Genomic DNA, 25,542 nt, shown 5'->3' with positions numbered 1-25,542 from the left:
TGGTATGTCAAGGCCATATTGAGTAATATAGCTTTGTTTACTGTATTAAAGAAAAAAAAACAAAACACATCATTTCCAAACTCCACAACCATAAAAGCGGAAATGTTTCCTTGGAAAGCAGTTTGGAAGGCAGGCTACCACCTCAGATCCCTGCGATTTAAGTCAGTTAGAATACTATCTATTGAAGATTTTTATTTATACTACACCTATTTCTTGTTGCACTCTTCTGGGGATGCCAGAGATGGTTTTCCTCCTTCTCAACTTTCGTCTTCGCTGTAGTACAGATTGTGAATGAACAAGAGAGCAGCGTATACTAGCCTCTCTGTCAAAACCAACTCCTGCAACCCATAAATAGGTCTCATTAGCCTTTAGAAATGGTAAACAAATGTCATGGCTGGAACACAGTGGAGGTATGTGAGCTTGGATTAAGCCTGTGAATAAATATAATGGAGCCCTTATGCAGCTCTTATGTAAATTATATTACAGTATATCACAGTGTTACTTCTAACTCCGGCTCCCTCTCAGCAGCCTGCACTGCCAAAAGAAACAGAAGGAGAGAAAATAAAGTAAACAAATAAGAAAAGGAAAACAGTTACGAATTCTCCATGGCAGGCATCTTTATCACAGCTACTTATTTGTTTGCCATGGAGACAATGACGTCAACACCTCTGCAAAGAATGGGAGCAGCCAAGATGATAACCTGAATCTGGTCAGCTATATTCTGACTCATTTAAACAAACTAATTAACTAAGTAAGTAACTAACTAAAAAAACTGGTTCATAAAACTATTTTGCCATAGATTGGTAATTCTGAGGAGACCAAGGTGCTAAGGAACAGGTGAATAAAGTATTTTATATCCACATACAAGTTTAGAGAACATTTTTCTTAACTGTTATATAGGGTCAACATTTAAATAAATGTGTACTTAAAGTTCAGTTTCTAAATCCACATTTAGCCACCTTCAGAACTGGCATGATTACCCTGCAGCCTCCCATAGAAGTCAATGGTGGCTGCTGGGTGACAAGCACTTTTGAAAACTAGGCCACATACTTAGGTGTCTAAATGTGGATTTAAGAACTGAACTTTAGACACTCATTTTTTAAAAACTTTTCGCTATACAGAATAGATAAGAACATCTCATTTTATTTACATTTATATGGTGTTATTAAAGGAAGCTTTGTTTTTCTCCATGATCAATAAAAAGTTAAACTGAAGACAGCCAAAAAATAGAGCACTTAGCGGGGGTGCTGGAACAATCTGTATAGTGGGGGTGCTGACAGCCACTGAACTAATCTGCAAACCCTGTATATGATGGAAACCACTTCAAGCCAGAGGGTGCGGCAGCACCCACAGCACCCCTAGTTCCAGTACCTATGGCACTTAACTGGGCTGGCTTCTCTAGCAAATGCAAAGTCATGCTCTCTAAAGTTGGCAAGACATGTTTGAATAAGTGGGCCAGGGCTATAAACAGTGAAATTAAGGCTACTCTTTCTCTGGTTTGCAATCTTTAGAAAAAACAAAACAATCCAATCCTCGCTAAAAAAATAAAAAAATAAAAGCTCTATGTTAAATAGCGTATAATTATATTAAACATAATTATACACACACACACATACATATTACATTACATAACAATGTAAAACATTAAAAAGTAACTTTCTTGTAAAAGTTCTTCTTGATATCTACTACAGTATAATAGAGGCTTCAGACAGATGTCCCGTAACCACCAATGCCCCTGTAATAAGGAGAGGAAGAACTTTTTAATAATGAAGAAAAGTGCTCTAAACTCCATTACCTGTAATTTTTTTAACGTGAATGTTTATCAGGGTTTTTTTTTAAACACACTCAAATTGCTTTAAAATTGCTGATATTCCAGCAATTATGAGTTAGTTGTATGTGACCCCTGTGGCCAATGTGCCAGGTCATCTCCCAGTGGCAGGTGGAGTGGGGTATACTCTCCCCTTTATGTGTACAAATTATTCAGATAGTGTTAATGAGAATGATACACATTAAACATTCAGAAAATTATGTACTATTCTTGGGCTGTAAACTGGTCAGTGGAAATTTGGTTCCAATTTATGGCAGGTAGAGACCAGACAAAAACTCTATTACTGGAAAAATTGACATTTATCCCAGATCTAAGGGTATACTCTCCTCTAAATATGTATGTGTAACTTTAGTGACAGTAGGAAATAGGTGTGTGCATGCTGAGGAGAATATACTCTTTAAGGCCTCACATTGTACTTATAATCAATCCTGTTAGTTATCACTGTATTACTTTCTGCTCTGATGTCCCATAAGGATCTCTGACCCTCACACCCTTCCCTGATTAGAGCAGTACCAGAAAAGAACAAAGAAATAAATAATACTTACTTTTATGTTTTAAGTAGAGCTGTGCAAATAAAATAATTTTTGATTCATTGGCAATTTTGAAAAGTAAAATAAAAATGTTTTGGGTTAGACTGAAAATGAAAATTTTCCAAATTTTTGGCATATCGAAACAAATAAATAAAATCCTGGATCTAATAAAACATATTGCTTTGACAAAGTCAAAATGTTTCAATTCAATTTTGATTTTTTTTAACATTTTAAATTTTTTAAAATAAAATTAAAGGAAATTTTGAAATGAAAAATCTTTTCAAACTGAAAAAAAAATCAAAATGTTTCACTTAGAAAATGTTGAAATGAAATGTTTCAGTTTTTTTCAGATGTTTCCCCCTAAAACAATTTGGCAAAACTTACATAAATTCATGAATCTGGTGCTGCTGAATCTGCATTTTTCATAAGAAAAAAGCTTCAGCTGAACAATTTCACCCAACTCTAGTTATAAGTTTAACTGTAAGGACACAGCTTTTCTTGCTGATCATTACACTTGAGTCTTCAGTCATAGAGGCTGCCTAGTTTACACTCTGAAATTAATCAAAAATTGGTGCAAGGTAGTTTTATGGAAAACTCAGATGACTTTAGTACTCTAATCACTGAATCATACATGAGAAAGAGACAGAAAATGGAAGACAAAAAGGAAATGGAAGCTTATTTTTGGCTTTTGGAAATAAATTATCCCTCACATTTAATAATGTATATACCCGCTGCATACTAATATGTAAACAAATTCTTAACATGAATAAAGCATAAAAGCATAAACTAAAAGTGTTATAAATAAATGAAGATGCCATTACTATACCTTCAGCTTAGCAGCATGACAAGAGATCTCAAAGCAATGGCTTACATACTACATGACCATTACTTGCATATTTAAAGTACTGCAAGTGTTATAATATTTTCTCTGCCCTTATTTGCTTGGTTACACATGATTGTCATATGATTAACCACTACGGCTTTCTGCATTATTTCAGTTAGCTAAATTCAAAGAGCTGCTTTATGTCCTTTTAAATACCAGTTGCCAGTCATACACAGAATAAAATTACACATCATACCGTGTAATTTAGTGTTAGATAACAGTTTGTAATGTGACACAAATACACTGGGCCAAATTAATTCTGGATGTAATGCCATTGACTTCAGTGGATCTACATGAGGGAGGAATTTAGCCCAGTTAGTGTCTTGTACAAAATTAAATTCTTGAGTCAAAGTCTTTACTTGTAGGTTGTAAAGTCCTGTGTTTTGAAACACAGTTAATATAATGAAATGTTCTGACCTGACCACCCTTGAATCAAGCAAAAGAAATAGAAGAGATTTGTACCAGTGACATTGATGGGGATAATGCAAGAGGAAATCACTTGGGCATCTTGTTTCATTTTCTCCTCTGGAGTTGGGAGAGGTAGTGCTTTGCTCCAATTAGTTTGCTTATCCAGTGTAGAAGGGATATTATGTATTGGATTTTTCGGCCTCTGCCCTAGCATGACATCTGTATCTTCCTCCTCTGGTGGATGGGACTGCAAATGAATACATTCAAAATCAGTGTTCACTGTTTAGTCATACAAGACTAATTTTTAAACAAAGCAGTAGAAAGAGATTAGAGGTAGATTACAGGGGAGCAATGAAGAATTATAGATATTCCAAACAATGGTATGACTGTTGTTCCCACAGATACATGATATACAGTAAAAAGACAAAAATACCTCAACATACTGGAAATGTTTTAGTGTAGATTAAATGTGTATAGGACACATTTTTAATGGGAAGAGGCATGCACTTTATTTATGTGCATTTGCTGATAGTGTGCACACAATTATGACCGATTTTAGGCATTTAAATATCCATTTGTGCATGCCACTTTTGTATATTCGCATAAAGTTGTGGTAAATGTGCATGCAAAGTTTTTGTACACACAAGTACATTGACTACCACTGAAAACTGGCGCCATGTAAGCATTAATTTGAAGATATGCATTAAGAGGTCCAAAGCTTTCAAAGTATCAATCCTTAGTTCAGAAAAAAAAAGATACAAATTTCACTTTTACTAATCAGCTAGGAATGCATTCAGATTTAAGGATACAAAAAAACTACAGCTATACATTTGGCTCTAACTGGTGTTGATGATTCTGGTGTCAAGATAAATATTAACCAGGAAAGGATTAGCTGCTTAAGAACTAACTTAAGAACTAGGACTGTCAAGCGATTAAAAAAATTAATTGTTAAACAATAGAATACCATTTATTTAAATATTTTTGAATGTTTTCTACATTTTCAAATATATTGATTTCAATTACAACACAGAATATGAAGTGTACAGTGCTCACTTTATATTTATTTTTTATTACAAATATTTGCAGTGTAAAAATGATAAAAGAAATAGTATTTTTCAATTCCCCCATTAAAAGTACTGTACTCCAATCTGTTTATCATGAAAGTTGAACTTACAAATGTAGAATTATGTACAAAAAATAACTTCATTCAAAAATAAAAGAGTGTAAAACTTTAGAGCCTACAAGTCCACTCAGTCCTATTTCTTGTTCAGCCAATCGCTCAGACAAACAAGTTTGTTTACATTTGCGGGAGATAATGCTCCCCACTTCTTGTTTACAATGTCACCTGAAAGCGAGAACAGGCGTTCGCATGGCACTGTTGCAGCTGGCGTCGCAAGATATTTATGTGCCAGATGTGCTAAAGATTCATATGTCCCTTCATGCTTCAACCACCATTCCAGGGGACATGCGTCCATGCTGATGACGGGTTCTGCTTAATAACAATCCAAAGCAGTATGGACCAATGCATGTTCATTTTCATCATCTGAGTCAGATGCCACCAGTAAAAGGCTGATTTTCTTTTTTGGTGGTTTGGGTTCTGTAGTTTCCGCATTGGAGTGTTGCTCTTTGAAGACTTCTGAACGGATATTCCACACCTCATCCCTCTCAGATTTTGGAAGGCACTTCAGATTCTTAAACCTTGGGTTGAGTGCTGTAGCTGTCTTTAGAAATCTCACAATGGTACCTTCTCTGTGTTTTGTCAAATCTGCAGTGAAAGTGTTCTTAAAACGAACAACATGGGCTGGGTCATCATCTGAGACTGCTATAACATGAAATATATGGCAGAATGCGGGTAAAACAGAGTGGGAGACATACAATTCTCCTCCCAAGGAATTCAGTCGCATTATTTTTTTAATGAGCGTCATCAGCATGGAAGCATGTCCTCTGGAATGGTGGCCGAAGCATGAAGGGGCACGCAAATGTTTAGAATATCTGGCACGTAAATACCTCGCAATGCCGGCTACAAAAGTGCCATGTGAACGCCTGTTCTCACTTTCAGGTGACATTGTAAATAAGAAGAGGGCAGCATTATCTCCCATAAATGTAAACAAACTTGTTTGTCTTAGTGATTGGCTGAACAAGAAGTAGGACTGAGTGAACGTGTAGGCTCTAAAATTTTACACTGTTTTGTTTTTGAGTGCAGTTATGTAACCAAAAAAAAAATCCTCATTTGTAAGTTGCACTTTCATGATAAAGAGAATGCACTGCACTACTTGTACAAGGTAAATTGAAAAATACTATTTATTTTTCATTTTTACAGTGCAAATATGTAATAAAAATAATATAAAGTGAGCACTGTACACGTCAATTACGCTGCGTTGTAACTGAAATCAACATATTTGAAAATGTAGAAAAACATCCAAAAATATTTAATAAATTTCAATTGGTATTCTATTGTTTAACAGTGCGATTAAAGCTGCAATTAATCACGATTAATATTTTTAATCACGATTAATATTTTTAGTTAATCACATGAGTTAACTGCGATTAATCGACAGCCCTATTAAGAAGTTCAAAGTATTATTTAGAAACCATGCAAATAATTCAGAACATAGATATGGAAGTATAGAAAGCCAAATAAGCAAGAGAAAAGTCAGTTAAATGGAAGAAAAACAGGTGTTTTAAAATAGAATAAAGGTCCTGAACTCTAATACCGTTGTAGTTTCACCTAACAATAAAGTAATAAGTGAAAAACATTTTCTCCTAACTTTACAGTTAAAGACACATTTTCAGACTCTCTCTGTTTCCATTTTGTTTGGAAATGGGGGGGGAACCCACATGCCTTACTCTATGTCTGCCCTACTTTCCCCCCTTTTTGAAGTTAATATACTTCTCTGTAGTGACTGATCAGTCCTTGACTAGTTCAGGACATCTGCTTACGTCTTTTTCTAAATACTGTGAAATATTTTTGAGTCTGGTTTTCTTTTTAGTGTTAGATTCCCAGCTGGCTAACTATTGGGGCTCTTGCCTATGGCTGTTGTTTACAGTATATTTCCAGGGTTTTAGTTTTGTGCACCTATGTGGTTAAGACAAACAATTTTTTCTCCCTTTCTTTGGCACAGTATTTAGCATGTAGTTACCTAATATTACACGATCACATGCTAATTATCATCTTTGTGCCATTCCTATTCATAGAGTTCCCACAAATCCTGTGGGAGTTGAAGATCTAAAGCTTGGCAAACAACATTTCCAAACCAGTTCCAAAAGTGTTTAAGATCATGCGCCTATTTAAACTATTCCAGGACACTTACCTTATAAATGTTATCTGCAAAAACACCCACAAACTCAGGAGACAGGGTATCTTCCCCCCTTTGAGAAAAGCATTTTTTTCCATATACGGTTTTAGTAAAACTTTGCAGCCTTCTTTCTCTCCTCAGCTTTTGTGCTGATCACCAGCAGACTGTGAGTAGCTCATATAAACTTCAAGCACAAAAGACTTTGTTTCCTAGGTAACTTCCCCCTCCTTTATTCCCCCCCAAAAAGTTTGGGGCATTGGGGAAACACACACACACACCATTTTGTTGCTGATTCCTTCCCTGAATAACAATGGATTGCTGGACAAAGAAAGCGTAGTGACCTGACTGCAGGCTCTGACTGTCTGCCAAAACTACTGTTTGCAAACAATGGGAATGACAACTGTCCAGAGAATAAATGTATGCTTTTGCTCTGGCATCATTTTGATGGTTTCTTATGGTTTTGAAAAATATTGGTCTATTCTGAACATTGCAAGAAAATAAAATGCAATCACCCACATTATAGAGTCCATCTCGATCCAGACCTTCAAAGCTAGTCAATAGGAGGAAATGATCTTGCGGTCCACTAAACCTATTACAGTTACCCAAAATGGGGAAAAAAATGTTGTTCCTTATTGATAGGAGAGTAGCATATAAAAGTTTTCTTTGAGATAGTGCAACAAAGTGAGAAGCGAAAAGCAAGCAAAAGAAAGGGTTAGAGGTTTGAAAGGGAAAAAATGAATGAGACAGGGCTGTTAGTTTAAGAATGCTTGTTTTTCCAATACCTTTCTACTCCATGGGGTCATGTGGCAACACTCAATGGGGGAAGGCGAGCGGGTGCTGTTAAACTATAAACATGAAATGGGGGGGGAGAGATAAAATTAAAAACATACACAAAATGTTTTTGATTAAAGCATATCAATTCTGTCTAGAGAAATTGCTATAAGATTTAAATTGAGCTATAACTACAACCTAAATTTCCAGCTGAAAAATTCACCTTCCTGAAAAGGTTCCTTTTCTCTGAATTAACCCCCATCTCATCACCTGGCGCATAAAGACATGTCCACACCCCAAAACAGTACTGATTTAGCTAAATTGGTTTAGCAACTAATATAGTTAAATTGGGGCAGCCTTCTGGCGTGACTATTGTTAAAAATCATCTTCAGAATGCCTTATATACCTATAGCTCACAATAATTCCTTACAGATTTAAGCCAAAACTTTGTAAGGTACTCATCCAAATTACATGTAAATTATTTATTTCATGATTAAGTTAAAGATTTATCTGCTCATCTGAAAATAATGGATGTAAATAAGGCTGATTCTAAAGATGATATATCTAAATCTTCCGTAGATCAATTTCAATTTTTTGATGTTACCATTAAAACAGCCTAAGCTGTAATCGTTATGTCAGAATGCCAAAGGACAATTGGCTTTATATGCATTTCCTTAATGCTTTAAAGGGTAAATAGAGATGTTCAGCACATTACACGTGACTTGGGTGACTTGCACGATGTTTTGATGTCTTTTTATCTCCAAGACCCTGGTTTGTTTGTGATTAGTGTCTTGTTTTAACACCTATGACTGAACGATGACGTCTTTTAAAATGATACATAAAAAATAAAAAAAGGAAAAAGAAAATGTAGCCCTTGAAAACCTTAAAAAGCTTTGATTAGCAAGTGTTTCTCAATTTGGTTAATAGTGGCTGTGAACTGGTCTCATTTTGTAGGCCACTCACAGAAGAGAAATGCTATTATGGGCCATCTTCCCTCCTGATCGACACTGAAATGCACCCAGTGTGAGAACCACTGGAGTGAGAACTCTTTTTCCACAGCAAGCAGATAGATGTGCTGAGGCTCCCAGGTCCTAATTCTTGGTACTGAACCAAGACAGCTTTCCATGGAAATAACATCACCCCCTCTACACCTACCCAGGACCTATACAGCAAAGACCCCTCCAGTATTATCTTGCTTCCTTGTGCAGGACTAAAACTGACTGCAACTTCCAAAATTAGCTGCCCACACGTCTGATGGAAAAAAGGAGGAGCAAATCAAATCAGAGACCACTTCCAATTTATTAAAAATAGCTAGTAAGCCATCTAGATTAGGTCCCAAACCAATTCTCTTAAAATGGAAAAGGGGCTAGGAAACAGGACTTTTGCACAGACCAGTGTCTGATACTACTGCAGACAAATGCTTTCGTGGTTTATGAAGGGAACCAAAAGAATAATATATGAATAATTTAAGTTTCCACTAGCTCTTCAGATATGCAAGGATGATACTATCCTTTCATCACCGAGCCCAGTCACCAGTAATTGACCCAGAGCAGAATTACAGCAGTAGAGATTATCCCTGCAATTCAATTTTGCTGCTGAAGATTTCAAAGGGTTCCTAAGAAGAGTGCTGAATCAAGACAGACCTCTCGGGAGTGACAGATTCTTAAATGTGGAAATCCTTGTGCTGTTAAACAAAGGGCCACCTGGGGCCTGTCAGCACGGTGGTGCCCAAGGGAGAGGAGAGAGCATGGGGATTCCTTCTCTCCCACTTTGTGCCTCTGCTCCAAGGCTGAAAATGAGTGCAAGGACTGCTCCATGTTTGCACCCCAAACAGCATCTGCCTCCCCAAAAGGAACAAGCAATGGCAAGGTTGGGGCTCTGGCCACAAATTCGACAGAGAAGATGGCCTCAGTTAGAGGGGAGCATATGCTGTATCCTATAAAAGAGTGAGTGGTGTCTGCACTAGCCCAGTGTTCCCAGAATTACTGTGTCCGTCCTAGGGAGCTGCTACTGGTACAGTCTTCCTGCTCCCTAGCTCCTCTCAAAGGCCACCAATATTCCCAAATGGGCCATTTATGTTCTGCTGAACTCTCTACCAGTATCTACAATAGTTTTTATTTGCTAAGGAGTGGAGAGGGATCCCTTTCAAAATAAAGCCCCCCTCGAGAAGTTTGAAATGGTAATGATGATTTTCCAAGTACCACAGTAACAAAAACTGGTTTATTCTAATGGTAGGGTTTTGCTACCCAACTACTGTTATAATACAAGCATTCTCAGCAGGCTATGTGAAATTGATGCCTAGAAAATGCAATCCTGCATGGGACAGTGGGAAAGAGGCTAAAAAAACATGACTGATAGGGAGGGTTGTTTTTTTTAAATAATCATTCATAATGCTTTGTTGCTCAATGCAGACTGCATAATGCCTGAATTACTTTCCAAGAATGACTTTTTTTTAAAATCCTTAAATGGATTAAAAAAAATTAAGAAACTCTGCTCCAATGCTAAAAGCAGCCATAAAATGCCAACAAAGCATAACAGTGTATTCATATTAATGGTCTAAAATATTATCAGCACTGATAAAGGCACTCAATGCCCACAGAAATGTTACGGGATTTCTGAAAGACTTAATAGGTAAGAGGCCATAATCTACATTAGAAGTGCTTGTGCAGGCAGAATCCTATTAGCAAAAATGTTAGGATTGTCTAATAATGAGAAAATAGAAAATATTTTCATGGAAATACAACTCTAAAGAAAGACTTTGGTATGACTACACCACAATACTGGGTATTTAAAAAATAATAGAGATGAAAGAAGGAATAAAATGGCTGAAGAAAAAACTTGTTAAAAGACAGTATTACTTAAACATCAGCTTTTCCATTCTCAAGCCTTGGCTTCAAGGAAAAAAAGGTGTGTTCTTAATGCAAGTAGCTAACTCTAGTTAAATCTGAGTGAAGATAAGGCAGTCTGTAGTTTGCACACAAGTCAGCAGGTTGTATTAAAGATATGGGAAAGACTAGTCTTAAATCCACTTGCCAACTCATGTGAAAACTACAGACTGCCTTGTCTTCACTAGGCTTTTACCTCAAGTTGGCACTCCAGTTAAGAACACATCTTTTTTCTTAGTCAAGGCACTGCCTGGATGACCAGTTCAAATCCAGGCAAGCTTGGTAGTAATTGAAAATATTTGCCATCCGATGACTGGTCAGTGATCTCATTTCAGTTCCCAATAGACTCCATCACACAAACCAAACCACAAGTGGTGGCAGTTTCAGCATAGCGGCCAAGAACTGAGCTTGCATGAGGCTACACTATTCATTCAATTCTAGGTGGTTCATCCAGATTAAGAGTGAGGCACTTTGGTGGGGCAATCTGAGGAAGCTTTGCACTGTTGCTGTCAATGTTTTATCTGTGCTGTGGCTAAATACAGATTTTCAGACAAGGCTGTCAAGCTGGCATCTTTTACATCATTAACTTCCCTCTCCTTTCCACAGATTGAATCAGATCAGACACTGTCTTTTTCAAATGCTACTTCCTATGACAAATTATAGGCCCAATCCTGAGCACTTTGCATGATGGACCCTAATGATAACATTTTAAGGTGTGACCACTGATTTAGGGAGCTGTCATTTTGGGCTGCCCAACTTAAGACCCCTTACGCCTGATATTCAGATGTGCTGGGCACCTAAAAATCCATTTGAAGTCAATCGGAGAACAAAATGTTATTATTTAAATAGGTCATACCTGGAGGGTTGGTTTGTGTTTAAAAAAATCTCTCACAAACTCAAAAGACCAGCTCTAACTGGCTTGGGAAATATGTAATTAGTCATGAAATCATATTAAACACCCAGGGCCATTCTGGTCTGTCAGATAATTTTGCATGTAGGCAGTTTTTCATAGTGTATTTTATTTGTGTTGTTGACAAACAGCGATGGCAACAGTCGATCTGTTAAATACAAATTCAGTATTTTTAAAGGCATTTTTCTGCACTAGACGAGAAAGATTCTTCTGAAGCCATTCCAGTCTAGTGTGTAATTAATTACTTAGGGACTTCCGCTGCAACCACTGACACATTTGAATACCGTTACTTTTATGAGAGATCCCATCATCTTCAATGCAACTCTTTTCATGGGTGTAATTGTTAATGTGCCAAGTCTTTGAAACATCAGGCTATCCATGTAAAAATCTTAATTGCACATATACATCTCCTATTTTCAGCATCTCTTTGACGTTAACCACTTCTGTGCGGTATAACATACCAGGTGATGCAAACCTTAAAACTAATCAATGCAAGTGACTATGAAGGCCACCTGCAGTTGTGCACTTGCCAGCTTGGCAATTCATAGACCAACTCAATTTCCTGCTCCAGTAATGGGATGAGAAGGAGGAAATGCAGCTGGTCTATAGGGAGTGGCAAATCACTACTTGATTCCTTTTTCTCCTCCCAAGAGTTTTGGGCTCCAATGTTGTTTCTGGTTTGCAAATAGGAAGGCAAGGCTTGTGAAAAAAGCAATGTCCACGTTGCATTATGCACCTCGCACGCCTCATTTGAAGTGACAGTATTCCAGGAAATGTTGGCATTTCAAAGTAAGTGACTGCACAGAGGATATGGAACCCATAGCAAAAAGGTTATAGGAGAAATATAAAACCACGAGCAAACACCTCATTTGTGTTCCTCTATTCAAAGCTGTTTAGCGAGTGCAGAAAAGTTTTCAAGAGCAGAAAGTTTTTATTCCCTGTATGTTTGTTTAATTTAGAAATGGCTAAACTGATTTTTTTTCCTCAAAATTAGTTCAAAAATTCACTTAAATTGCATATGCTAAATGTTAGCCTGCAGGAAATCTTGATGGCTGATTCCCAAACCCCTGCAAAGAGAGGAAGTGCTGACAAAGCTTTAACAGTAATGTGACCAATGCCACAATTTATAATTCCAAAAACATTATTGTTGACCCCTAAGAGCAAGAACTAACAAAAAGGCAAACAAGGGGATTAAGCATTGTTTATAGCCCTGATTTCTGTACCACTGGATAGGTCAAAAAGAGAGGCCATGCTGGAAACTTCCTTTCTGGATGACCTTATGAATAAAATTTAAAAAGCTGAAATTCACCCCAGTGCAGAGGGTCAGCATGAGGCTAGCCTACTTTACCCAAAATGAATATATAACTCTTCAATAATAAGACTCCATAACTTTTAAATATGAAAAAAAAATCTATATATTAGGAAATAAGCTGTAGGAGAAATGTGAACTAGTGGTTTGAAACCAGTGCTGAAACCAGGATCTCTTGAGTACTAATTCTGTCTCTAACACTGACTTTTTGAAGTGGCACTGGGTGAATCACTTAACCTCCTTGTCTCAACTTCCCCATTTGTAAACTGGAGAGACTACTACTTCTCTACTTCAAAGGCAAGTGACAAGGATAAATTAAACCACTTCTGTAGAGTGCTTTGGAATTGTAAAGCACTGTGTAAGTGCTAAATAATGTTATTCTCCCCCATAACAGAATTTTAAGAGACCAGAACAAATCGTTTGTGTGTCTTATGTAGCAAAAGCAAAACTACTGATTTAATTGATAGAATAATTAACACTGTTGGGAAAAGGAAAAGAGGTGCTAGTAAAAGATCAGTGTATTTCCAATGATTTGAACAAAGGGTTGCGTATTATATTTAGACATTAATATTCTGTAACATCGCAGTCTCTTTTTCAAGTAGTCAGGCAATATTGGTTGAGAAAATAAAAACAATAGTTCTTACTATGCTATTTTTTCCCATTTTATTGCTATAAGACACAATCTTGCTCACCTGCCTACTCTCAGAATTTATATCTCCATATGTTTTACTTTCCACAAATTTTTGTTTTATCTGCTTGTGGGTGTTTATTTTAGTTTGGAACATTACAAGTGTGATCTGTTAAAATGTTGACAATCCTTTAATGATTAATGTAATGCGTCAGTGTTTTGACAAGGTAAATACAAAAATAAGATTTGTTTTCTGACAGAAGTCATACCACACACGGTGTGCTAACAGACGAAGGCACGTAATAATAATAATCCTATAGCATTGGTCTGTATGTACTACACTTACTGCTTTACATATTCAATCTTCAGATTCAATAGTACAGATGGGTTTTTTGTGAAGAATGGTAGATGCCATTTGTGCATAGGAAGTGCACAGGTGATTGATTAAAATCCTTCAGCCCATTAGTATTTCCTTGAGGTTTCACATGGCTCCAACACAAAACTGTGAAACTTGGTGTGTTTGACTTGAGTTTCCCTTTGAGTCATTTAAAACTGGTATATACAAAGCGTTGGAGAACATGCCACAGGGAATATTTTTGAAATGGCAAAGAGATGGAATAAATAACCTGATGGGTCATTTCCATTCCTTACTTGTTCCAGCTGAGGTCTTGTCTAAAGACGGGGCAAGCAAGTTCAGAAAACAGAAGTCTCTTGAATCTTTGCCCAGACTGTATTTACAGTCAAGCTTAAACTGAACTTTGTGTATATATCAGCATGTATTTCAAAATGTGAAAGTGTTCCCCTCATTTCTGAAAAGTATTTCTGTCCTGAAGTTGAACAGCCAGAGATCTGTGAGAAAACTTGTTCTTATGAGATTTCCAGACCAATTCTGCAGAATCACGAGGTTCTGAACTCAAACTCTGAACTTCTGGAGCTTCATGCTTCACTAGACTGAGTGGGGCACCAGAAAAAAAGAAGAAAAGATTGAAGAATGTGAAACAAAAGTCTTAATTGCAGTCACAATGACACAGAATCTCAGTTTTCAATGGCTGTAGTAGGAGGTTTCAGAGTAACAGCCGTGTTAGTCTGTATTCGCAAAAAGAAAAGGAGTACTTGTGGCACCTTAGAGACTAACCAATTTATTTGAGCATAAGCTTTCATGAGCTACAGCTCACTTCATCTCAAAAGCTTATGCTCAAATAAATTGGTTAGTCTCTAAGGTGCCACAAGTACTCCTTTTCTTTTTGCAGTAGGAGGTGTTATATGCAGGGTTGTCATGGGAACATGTCTGAGGAATAATCCCCTTGTTCTGTCAAGTCTGTGTCTTTCCCAAATTGTTTTTGTTTTCTTCGTAGGCAAGTGGGGCAGAATGAGTGGTACTTAGACTTCTGCTTTGTGGAAAGGTAAGACAATAAGCTGAATTTTGGACACATGCCCTGGACAACTAAAAGGTTTGATGATCCTACATTATGTTGTGTTTTCTAGTTAGACAGCTACGTAAATAGGCTGTTTTGCAGTAGTAGTGAACTGCTGCAGCTCCCATGGAATCCATGGAAGCTGTAGGTAGTCATCGCCTCTGAAAATCAGGCCACTTGCTGTATGTTAATGTACCCAAGTTTGAAAAGTTTGGCCTGCAACTTTTGGAACTTCCTCATTCCCAATTGCTTGAATTTTCAGCCTTGAAGATGCATTGAAAGTGGCTTTTTGTCAGCATGAGCTAGTTTTTCTTTCACTAGCACGTTCCTTGAAGGCAAAGGAAGGGAAATACAGAATATGCTGCTGTTCCATGGATGACAATTCTGGTGGCTTTCAGCCATCATAGTTTGTTACTTAATTAGTGGTCAGGCAATGCAACCAGTAATTGGCATAATATGCCTAAAATTATCCATCAGCTCCCAGAAGCATTTAGAAATTCAGAGAAGTCAACAAGCCTATTGCAGCAGATGTAACACACTGAAAAGGGAAATCTCACATCTGACAGTATTTTCAACTTTCTTTAATAATGATGCCATTAAATCGGGGGGGAGGGAGGACTGACAAATTCAACTAGTCCTCCACTGTTTGAGTAGCTCTTACAAATCTTCAGTCAGTGTTTGCCAAGCAGTATCTGTGTTCATGTGCACTCTATACCGCCTTGCCACATCCTCTCCTTTTACAACTCCCCCATGAATGCAGTGTGCTCTAATCAGTGCGATGAGAGCTTTGAATTAGTTGTAAAAACAAGACATTGCTAGCTAACTAACAGTAGGATCAAGTGCTCCAGTAACTTTTGCTTGCTCCTGCTTCGGGGAACATTGAGCCTGGGCAGTTTTCAAAAAAACCCAAGCAAGATGCGCAAAAGGCTTGACTCTTTTTTTACGGGGAAAAAGGTGTCAGACGTCTGCAGTTAACATGGCTTAATTTCTGCCAGTACAGAGCTCACTCAGATTGTTGCTCATTATTAATTATTATTTTGTATTACATGTAAGAAAGTAGAGTCTACATCTACTAGTCACTTTCCAAACACAGCTATAATTCAGTCCTTTCACCACAGAGCATACATTTTCAAAGGCAAGTTTTTTTCCTCATCTGACGTTAGTTAAGGAAACTTTACGTCCAATATACTTCCAAATCATTACATTGAACCAATTCAGATCCATAACTTGGTATCATTGTGGACACCTTTCTTCCTTGCCTCTCATTGGCCCTTTTGTCTGCTCTGCTCTGCCTATGACACCACCTTTCACCTGCAAATGTCTTCCCCACCCTTTCTTCTACGCTGCCCCTAATCCCAGAATGTCCTTTCTTAGCTGATTCACAAGGCTCCCATCCTTGTTCAAGTGCATCCTTAAGACTCACCTCTGCCATGGGGCCTCCTTCAAAACAGCCATCTAAAACATCCATTTAGTCAAAAAATAAAATAAACAGAACTAATCCATACCTTATAATGCAATTTGTGTTTTCCGAAAAGAAACAAAACACTTTGTTGGAACTGGCTGCAGATTTGAACACGGCACTCGGAGCTCACCACTAGTTGGAAGTGTGCATTACCCTCAGATCCCTTTCCCATTACTACACTTTTGTATTACATTTGTATATATTTTATTGCTAAATTAAGTACGTGACTATACAATACCTTGCTACCCACTTATCCAGGCACAGACATAGGTCTAGGTGCCCAGTTGCATACTGTGTACATACTCAAATGGTGAAATTCATCCCTGTGCTGATGCCAACATAAGGTGTATGCATTATTTAAGTCCCAATAAGCCTGATTTGGGGTGCCTAAGTGGGATTTGGGACTTGCACTGGTCCTTAGCACAGGGGAGAAGTTCACTCACAGTGAAGTTCTCAAAATATTGGTGAGACTAATTCCTTTTACAATGGTAGATCTGTGAAATCAGTAATTTAATTTCAAATTTGTGCCAAGGGCTAGTCAGTACACAGGCATTGGGCCAGATCTTCCGGTAGTGTAAATCAATGCAACTTCATTGATTGCACTACCATTTTTACTTGTTGGCTCTTGAGCTAATCACAGTACTCACAGAAGTCAATGGTACAATAAAGTATCTGAATGTACAGTACTGTACAATGGCAGAGGAGAGTCCATTAACAATAAAAGCAAGTTGTGACTAGAGATGGATGAATACTCTGTAGGCATGTGTGTAACTGCAGGTACCTTGGGTAGTAAAGTGGTACCACTACCTCCCATCATTATTTAAATTCTAGAATGCCTGGTTCTCGGCAATAGTACTTCCAGGACTCAAATTACAACACTAAGTTCCCTCTTGGAAGTATTACACCTTGCTCAGGCATTAGTTAAGAATGACACCTGAAGGTATTGTGGCACCTGTATGGGGGATAAAATCTCAAGTGCCCATCTGTCTCCTAATGGAATCTTCAAAATGTAACCCATAATATCTTTACTGGAAACCAGCCTGTGTTTTGTTACTGATCAGGCAGAGACCAATGTCAACTGGATTGTAACTATAGAAATCCATAGGGTAATTATTAAGCATGATGATGAATGAACAGCATCGTTATTAGGTCCAATAATAATATATAACTTTAGTATGCATGAAAAGCTTACTGTTAGCAAGTGACGGTCCTTTATCTCTTTCCTCTTCTGACTGTAGATTGCAGGGAAGGGGGGAAATGGGGGAACCACCACAGAGATGGGCCCTGGGACTTTCTGCTGTCTGTTATCACCCCGGTTTCGTTGTTCTGTTTTGAAAATGGAGAAACTAGAAGTCAGTTTTTCTGATTGAGGCATTAAACAAAAATCTCTTTATTGAGATTTAAACAGATACAAATAATGAAGTTTAATCTTCTAGCAAACATTCAGGCTGGTCTTCTTCCTCATTATTATTATGATTATTATTATTTCTACAGTAGCACCCAAACCATGAATGGTACTTTCCAAAAACAGAGGAAAATACAGCGTTTGCCCCAAGAAGCTTGCATTCTAATGGTACAGTAAGTGAGAGCTACATTAGCGGATGAAACAGAAGAGTTGGTAGACAAAGAGTCAGACAGTAAGGACACAGGGTAACTTCGTTTTTTATGCTATACATGTAATTGTCACTAAATGTGTATAAAGTTCCCCACATACCCCATTAAAATCCCCTTCCAAGGCAAAGTACCCAGACCTTTTTGACTGATGAGGTTTTACAAAACTAAAACCCAGAACTGGCTCGGCTCATATCTTTAAACAAAATAGATCATATACTCTTTGGAACATCAGCAACTCAAATCCCAACTAAAAGATCTGTCCTGGGTCTGGTTCTATTCAATATCTTCATAAATGGTTTAGATAATGGCAAGGGGGTACATTTATAAAGTTTGCAGAAGATACCAAGCTGGGAGGGGTTGCAAGCACTTTGGAGGACATGATCAGAATTCAAAATGATCTTGACAAACTGGAGAAATGGTCTGAAGTAAAAAGGATGAAATTCAATAAGGACAAATGCAAAATTCCTTCCACTTAGGAAGGAATAATCAATTGCACAAATACATAATGGGAAACGACTGCCTAGGAAGGAGTACTGCAGAAAAGGATGTGGGGGCTATAGTGGATCATAAACTAAATATGAGTCAACAAAGTGATACTGTTTCACAAAAAGCAAACATCATTCTGGGATGTATTAGCAGGGGTGTTGTAAGCAAGACATGAGAAGTCATTCTTCCACTCTATTCAGCACTGATAAGGCCTCAACTGGAGTATTGTGTCCAGTTCTGGGCATGACAGTTTGGGAAAGATGTGGACAAATTTAGAGAAAGTCCAGTGGAGAACACCAAAAATGATTAAAGGTCTAGAAAATATGATCTACGAAGACAGATTGAAAAAAATGGATTTGTTTAGTCTGAAGAAGAGAGGACTGAGTGGGGACATGATAACAGTCTTCAAATATGTAGAAGGTTGTTATAAAGAAGAAGGTGATAAATAGTTCTCCTTAACCACTAAGCACGGGACAAGAAGTAATGGGCTTAAATTGCAGCAAGGGAGATTTTGGTCAGACAGTAGGAAAAACTTCCAAATTATAAGGGTAGTAAAGCACTGGAATGAATTACCTAGGGAGGTTGTGGAATCTCCCACATGAGAGATTTTTAAGAACAGGTTAGATAATCACCTATCAGGAATAGTTTAGATTTAAGTATCAGAGGGGTAGCCGTGTTAGTCTGGATCTGTAAAAGCGGCAAAGAGTCCTGTGGCACCTTATAGACTAACAGACATATTGGAGCATAAGCTTTCATGGGTGAGTACCCTCTTTGTCAGATGCATGTCTAGATTTAAGTTCTGCCTCAGTGCAGGGGACTTGACCAGTTGACCTATCGAGGTCTCTTCCAGTCCTACATTTCTACGATTCAAAGACAGAAACCCTCCTAGGTCATTCCCACACATCCAGCCCCCATAATGCAGATCACAGGAGACTGCTCCCCTAGAAACATAATTAAAATCCAGATAATGGTTGCTGAAGATGATCTCCCCATTGGTAAAGAGAGAAAGTGCCCGTAAACATGCAGATGTATTTCCACCTCTTACATAAAGCTAAGAAGAAACAGAGCAAAACTGAAAGCCGGAGACTCAAAGATCAAGAATTGTAAATAACTGGAAAAAAAACATGATTTATTGTCATCACCCAAAAATCTGAAAATTTCCTACCTGTAATTTGTTTTTGTCTTAAATACAAACAAAATCAAAAGAGAAAAAGATCAGTAGGCAAGTCCATGGAGGATAAAGTGCAGCTATCATCTCCTTTGAAGACTGAATGCAATTCTGAAAGGCTTCCATAAGCTAAGTATTACATGCACTGTAAGGATAAGGTGGAGTCATCATTGACCCTGCCATGGTGCAAATGTCCAAGACAAAAGAGTATCCACTGGGGCCACAGGCCAGTGGAAGGTTCACTCTCCTAAAAGACACTACGTCAGAGGCTAATGAGCCGAGGTCTCCCAGAACGGGATTTAAATTACATCCCAAATGGTAGTGAGGCCAACACTGAGATGCTTTGGACCCAAGGCCTAACTTCCAATGGGAGCTGGGAGCTTCTTTTGCCTAGAAACATTAAGTAGTATAATAGAGTATTGAGTCTATCAATAGGTGCAGTGAGGAGAAATAAGAAAGAACATTCCAGGCGAGGATTTCGTTCCCTGGTTCCACAGCTGCATCGGGTTCTGACTGCTTGATTGGCACCAGGGAGATGGATGCTGAGGCAAAGACTTGTCCCAGAACTGAGGTGTCTGTCTTCAAGGCACCAGCTATACTAGTCTCTCTCAGTTCCAAGAAAATTTCAAGCTCTGCAGAGTCTTTCATTGCCTAGAAAGCTCTAGTGTTAAAGTCTCTCCAGCATCAATCCATGCCCAAACTCAAGCTTCTTCAAAATCTTCTGGGAGTCCATGTGAGACAGGGGAATGGTTCTGTCTTTTCTCTCCCTCTGTTCTTGATGCCAAGATAGAAGTAGTTCCATTACTGTTAGCATGCAGAACCAATGGAAGCGCAAGCTGGATTCTTTTTCACCGAATGCTTTCTCAACAACATTGTCAGCTAAGTGCCAACAGCATAGTCTTTGTTACTGGCATTTGATGAGTGAGGCAAGGAGAACGTAACTTGTTTTTCTGATCTAACACTGGGTTTGAAGCACTGGCAGTTAAAAATATCTCTACTTGTAAATAATGCGAATTTGATATAGGAAGTATGATGCTACTTTTAGGTGAGCTTTTCAGAGTATATTTGCATTTTACAATATAAAAATACAGAGAAAATAAAATATGACAACGTATGACAAACTCTGTGCTAACGCTGCAGAGTTAATATTAAATACGGAGGATAGTACATTGTCAAAGCACAACTGTTATTTAACACCATTACCCATTTCTCTCCACTGCCGTTATGCTTTGGTTAACAGAAATTCTCCTGTCCACAAGATGGCAGAAGCAGATTATCCTGATGCTAGGACACTTGCTATGCTGATTGGCTAAGGAACCCACCCCCGCACAGTTTCATTCTAATTTTAGTGCTACAATGATTGCAATTCCTTTTTATGGCTCTTTGCAGTGCTATTAAGACATACTGCCCCCACAGTTAGTTGCTGAGTTTAAAACCTGCAGAGAGGTCAAAATGTGGTAATTAATTGTAACATTTTATCCAGTTAAGATGAGGTTAACAAATTTGATCAATCAATTATTATCATTAACAACAACAACAAATGACTAAGAGAATTATTGATATTGATGCAAATCTACTTCACCTAAGGAAGGCTGCTGCTGAACACTTTAAAGGTGACCTGCACAAAAAAGGTGATTGTTTCTTCTGCTTGTTTTTTATATTAAATATTACATCAGAACAGCCATACTAGGTCAGATCAATGGTCCATCTAGCCCAGTATCCTTTCCTCTTACAGTGGCCGTGCCAGATGCTTCAGAGGGAAGGAACAAAACACGGCAATTTATTGAGTGTTCCATCCCCTGTCATCCAGTCCCAGCTTCTGGCAGTCAGAAGTTTAGGGACGCTCAGAGCATAGGGTTGTGTCCTGGACGATCTTGGCTAATAGCCATTTATGGACCTATTCTCCATGAACTTATAGAATCATAGAATATCAGGGTTGGAAGGGACCTCAGGAGGTCATCTAGTCCAACCCCCTGCTCAAAGCAGGACCGATCCCCAATTAAATCATCCCAGCCAGGGCTTTGTCAAGCCTGACCTTAAAAACTTCTAAGGAAGGAGATTCTACCACCTCCCTAGGTAACGCATTGCAGTGTTTCGCCACCCTCGTAGTGAAAAAGTTTTTCCTAATATCCAACCTAAACCTCCCCCGCTGCAACTTGAGACCATTACTCCTTGTCCTGTCCTCTTCTACCACTGAGAATAGCCTAGAATCATCCTCTTTGGAACCACCTCTCAGGTAGTTGAAAGCAGCTATCAAATCCCCCCTCATTCTTCTCTTCTGCAGACTAAACAATCCCAGTTCCCTCAGCCTCTCCTCATAAGTCATGTGTTCCAGAACCCTAATCATTTTTGTTGCCCTTTGCTGGACTCTCTCCAATTTATCCACATCCTTCTTGTAGTGCGGGGCCCAAAACTGGACACAGTACTCCAGATGAGGCCTCACCAATGTCGAATAGAGGGGAACGATCACGTCCCTCGATCTGCTGGCTATGCCCCTACTTATACATCCCAAAATGCCATTGGCCTTCTTGGCAACAAGGGCACACTGTTGACTCATATCCAGCTTCTCGTCCACTGTCACCCCTAGGTCCTTTTCTGCAGAACTGCTGCCTAGCCATTCGGTCCCTAGTCTGTAGCAGTGCATTGGGTTCTTCCGTCCTAAGTGCAAGGCCCTGCACTTATCCTTGTTGAACCTCATCAGATTTCTTTTGGCCCAATCCTCCAATTTGTCTAGGTCCCTCTGTATCCTATCCCTGCCCTCCAGAGTATCTACCACTCCTCCTAGTTTAGTATCATCCGCAAATTTGCTGAGAGTGCAATCCACACCATCCTCCAGATCATTTATAAAGATATTGAACAAAACCGACCCTTGGGGCACTCCACTTGACACCGGCTGCCAACTAGACATGGAGCCATTGATCACTACCCGTTGAGCCCGACAATCTAGCCAACTTTCTACCCACCTTATAGTGCATTCATCCAGCCCATACTTCTTTAACTTGCTGACAAGAATACTGTGGGAGACCGTGTCAAAAGCTTTGCTAAAGTCAAGAAACAATTCATCCACTGCTTTCCCTTCATCCACAGAACCAGTAATCTCATCATAGAAGGCGATTAGATTAGTCAGGCATGACCTTCCCTTGGTGAATCCATGCTGACTGTTCCTGATCACTTTCCTCTCGTGTAAGTGCTTCAGGATTGATTCCTTGAGGACCTGCTCCATGATTTTTCCGGGGACTGAGGTGAGACTGACTGGCCTGTAGTTCCCAGGATCCTCCTTCTTCTCTTTTTTAAAGATTGGCACTACATTAGCCTTTTTCCAGTCATCCGGGACTTCCCCCGTTCGCCACGAGTTTTCAAAGATAATGGCCAATGGCTCCGCAATCACACCCGCCAATTCCTTTAGCACTCTCGGATGCAACGCGTCCGGCCCCATGGACTTGTGCATGTCCAGCTTTTCTAAATAGTCCCTAACCACCTCTTTCTCCACAGAGGGCTGGCCACCTACTCCCCATGCTGTGATGCCCAGCGCAGCAGTCTGGGAGCTGACCTTGTTCGTGAAGACAGAGGCAAAAAAAGCATTGAGTACATTAGCTTTTTCCACATCCTCTGTCACTAGGTTGCCTCCCTCCTTCAATAAGGGGCCCACACTTTCCTTGGCTTTCTTCTTGTTGCCAACATACCTGAAGAAACCCTTCTTGTTACTCTTAACATCTCTTAACTTATCTAATTCTTTTTTGAACTCACTGATTTTGGCCTTCACAACATCATCTGGGAATGAGTTCCACAGGTTGACTGTGCGTTGTGTGAAGATGTACTTCTTCATGTTTGTTTTAAACCTGCTGCCTATTAATTTCACTGGATGACCTCTGGTTCTTGTGTTACATGAAGGGGTAAACATTTCCCTATTCACTTTCTCCACACCATTCATGATTCTTTGGACCTCTCTCACATTCCCCCTTAGTTGTCTCTTTTCTAAGCAGTCTTTTTAAATGTCTCCTTGCCTGAAAGCTGTTCCATACCCCAAATCATTTTGTTGCTATTCTCTGTATCTTTTCCAATTCTAAAATATTTTTTTTAGATGGGGTAATCAGAACTGCACTCAGTATTTAAAATGTGCGTGTACCCTGGATTTTTTAAAAATGTTTTGGATCTTTTCTACATAATAAAGAAGCAAAACAAGGGACAAACCCTGCTTAGCGTGGCTTCCTGTTTTTCATCTTTATTCACTAGTGTGGGTAAAGTGAGGGAGGACTGTGGAAGTGGTTACCTCTACGCAAGGCTCGCAGGTTCTGTTTGGCGTGGCGGTGCAGCTCCTCCACACAGGGTGGTCTGGTTGAGGGGTGGAAAATATTTCTTTGCTGATGCCAAGGTGCTCGGTAGTACACACTCAGTTTACTCTCTGCATCCAGGTTAGAGACAGCTATAGAATCAAAAACAAGAGAATAGGACATTTACCCACTGTTACATGCAGCTTATCTGAAATAGTAAGCTAGGCATCATACTTGGAAGGTAAGTTACTGCTAAAAAGGGGGGTGCTGAAGGAGTCACGCCACGTCTCCTCCTATCTGGTGATAGGGACCACTATTCTTCTACATAACACCACCACTTAGCATGTATATACACCTTTCCTCTGTAGGTCACACAGGGCTTTAGAGAAAAAACTAAGTATAATTATCTATACATTATATCTCTGTGTTATATATGCTAGATGTGTGTGTATATATGTTAGATATCTAAGAGGCAAGTATCATTATTAAGGCTGCGAGTCTGTCACGGAGGTCATGGAAGTCACGAACTTTGGGTCTTTCTGTGACCTCTGTGACTTCTGCAATGGGCAGCCGCACCAGCCGCTGCTGTCGCAGTCTCAGGCCACCGCCCCCACCCCCCAGCAGCAGGAGTTTGGGTGGGGGGGGGGCTCAGGGCGGAGGCTTGGGGCGTGGAAGGGGGTGAGGGCTCTGGGCAGTGCTTACAGAGGGAGCTCCCCAGAAGCGGTGATATCCCTCGGCTCCTAGGGGTAGGCACAGCCAGCAGGCTCTGTGCGCTGCCTCCACCCGCAGGCACTGCCCCAACAGCTTTCATTGGCCACAGTTCCCAGCCAATGGGAGCTGCAGAGCCAGCGCTCAGGGAGAAGGCAGCATACAGAGCTGCGTGGCTGCACCTCCACCTAGGAGTTGAGGGATGTTGCCACTTCCGGGAGGTGCGGAGCTGGGTGGGGAGCCTGCCAGCCCCGTCAACCCCCTCCCTCCAGCACCAGTGCAGGTCCTGGGCCATGTGCCACCACTGCCCAGCACCGGCAGGGGTTTTGGGCCACGCGACGAGGCCCCCCCACCAGCACAAGACCTGGCCCCCCTAAGCAGCCACACTGCCCCCCCAAGCACCCACGACATCCCCCCTGGGCCGCTCCCCTCCCCAAGATTTAGTCAGGGGCATATAGTACAAGTCATGGACAGATCACAGGCTGTGAATTTTTGTTGACTTTTACTAAAAATACCTGTGACTAAAACGTAGCCTTAAACATTATCATCTCCACTTTCAAATGGCAAAACTGAGGCACAATGAGGTCAAGTAATGTGCTCAAGGTCACCTATTGAATCAGCGGCAGAGTAGAAAAAAGAACCCACCAGTTAGCTCTCAATCACCCACTCTAATTACTAGACAATGCTGTCTCACTATAATATGCTGTATCCTCACTATCTTACAACACGGGTTGTTAGCTCACTGCATGAAGACAGATTACCAGATGAGCCCGCTAAGCAAATTCAAATGCTACCTTTCAGAAAAGGTACTTTTTAATAGGCATTGACTCTTGAGGGACTAAAAATTTCAATTGCTCTGCCCAGAAATCTCAAAGGACTTCCTCTGAAAGTTGCATGAACCAGCTACACATTAAGGAAGGACAGAATTTCTCAGAAACATGTGGGCCCAGGGGAGCCAAGTTTACCTTTA

General features: G+C 39.5%; 1 protein-coding gene across 4 annotated transcripts in view; it reads right to left on the bottom strand.

Moving 5' to 3' along the window:
* Nucleotides 1-25,542, bottom strand: part of NHS (NHS actin remodeling regulator) — a 337,548-nt gene that overhangs the window by 11,195 nt on the left and 300,811 nt on the right. For 2 of the 4 annotated variants that reach the window (XM_074967524.1, XM_074967543.1), the window contains exons 2-6: nucleotides 23,864-24,016; nucleotides 17,518-17,651; nucleotides 7,728-7,790; nucleotides 3,704-3,896; nucleotides 207-338 (exon numbers count right to left, since the gene is read on the bottom strand). In XM_074967524.1, the coding sequence (XP_074823625.1) occupies nucleotides 207-338; nucleotides 3,704-3,896; nucleotides 7,728-7,790; nucleotides 17,518-17,651; nucleotides 23,864-24,016 (675 nt within the window). Of the gene's footprint in view, nucleotides 1-206; nucleotides 339-3,703; nucleotides 3,897-6,960; nucleotides 7,333-7,727; nucleotides 7,791-17,517; nucleotides 17,652-23,863; nucleotides 24,017-25,542 lie in introns of those variants that run through there. The other 2 variants (XM_074967533.1, XM_074967554.1) reach the window with 2 other exon arrangements.

Source organism: Natator depressus, chromosome 1, assembly GCF_965152275.1.
Source record: "Natator depressus isolate rNatDep1 chromosome 1, rNatDep2.hap1, whole genome shotgun sequence".
Classification (NCBI taxonomy): domain Eukaryota; kingdom Metazoa; phylum Chordata; order Testudines; family Cheloniidae; genus Natator; species Natator depressus.
The sequence above is the reverse complement of the archived record's forward strand: the minus strand, read 5'-3'. Positions and strand labels throughout refer to the sequence as shown.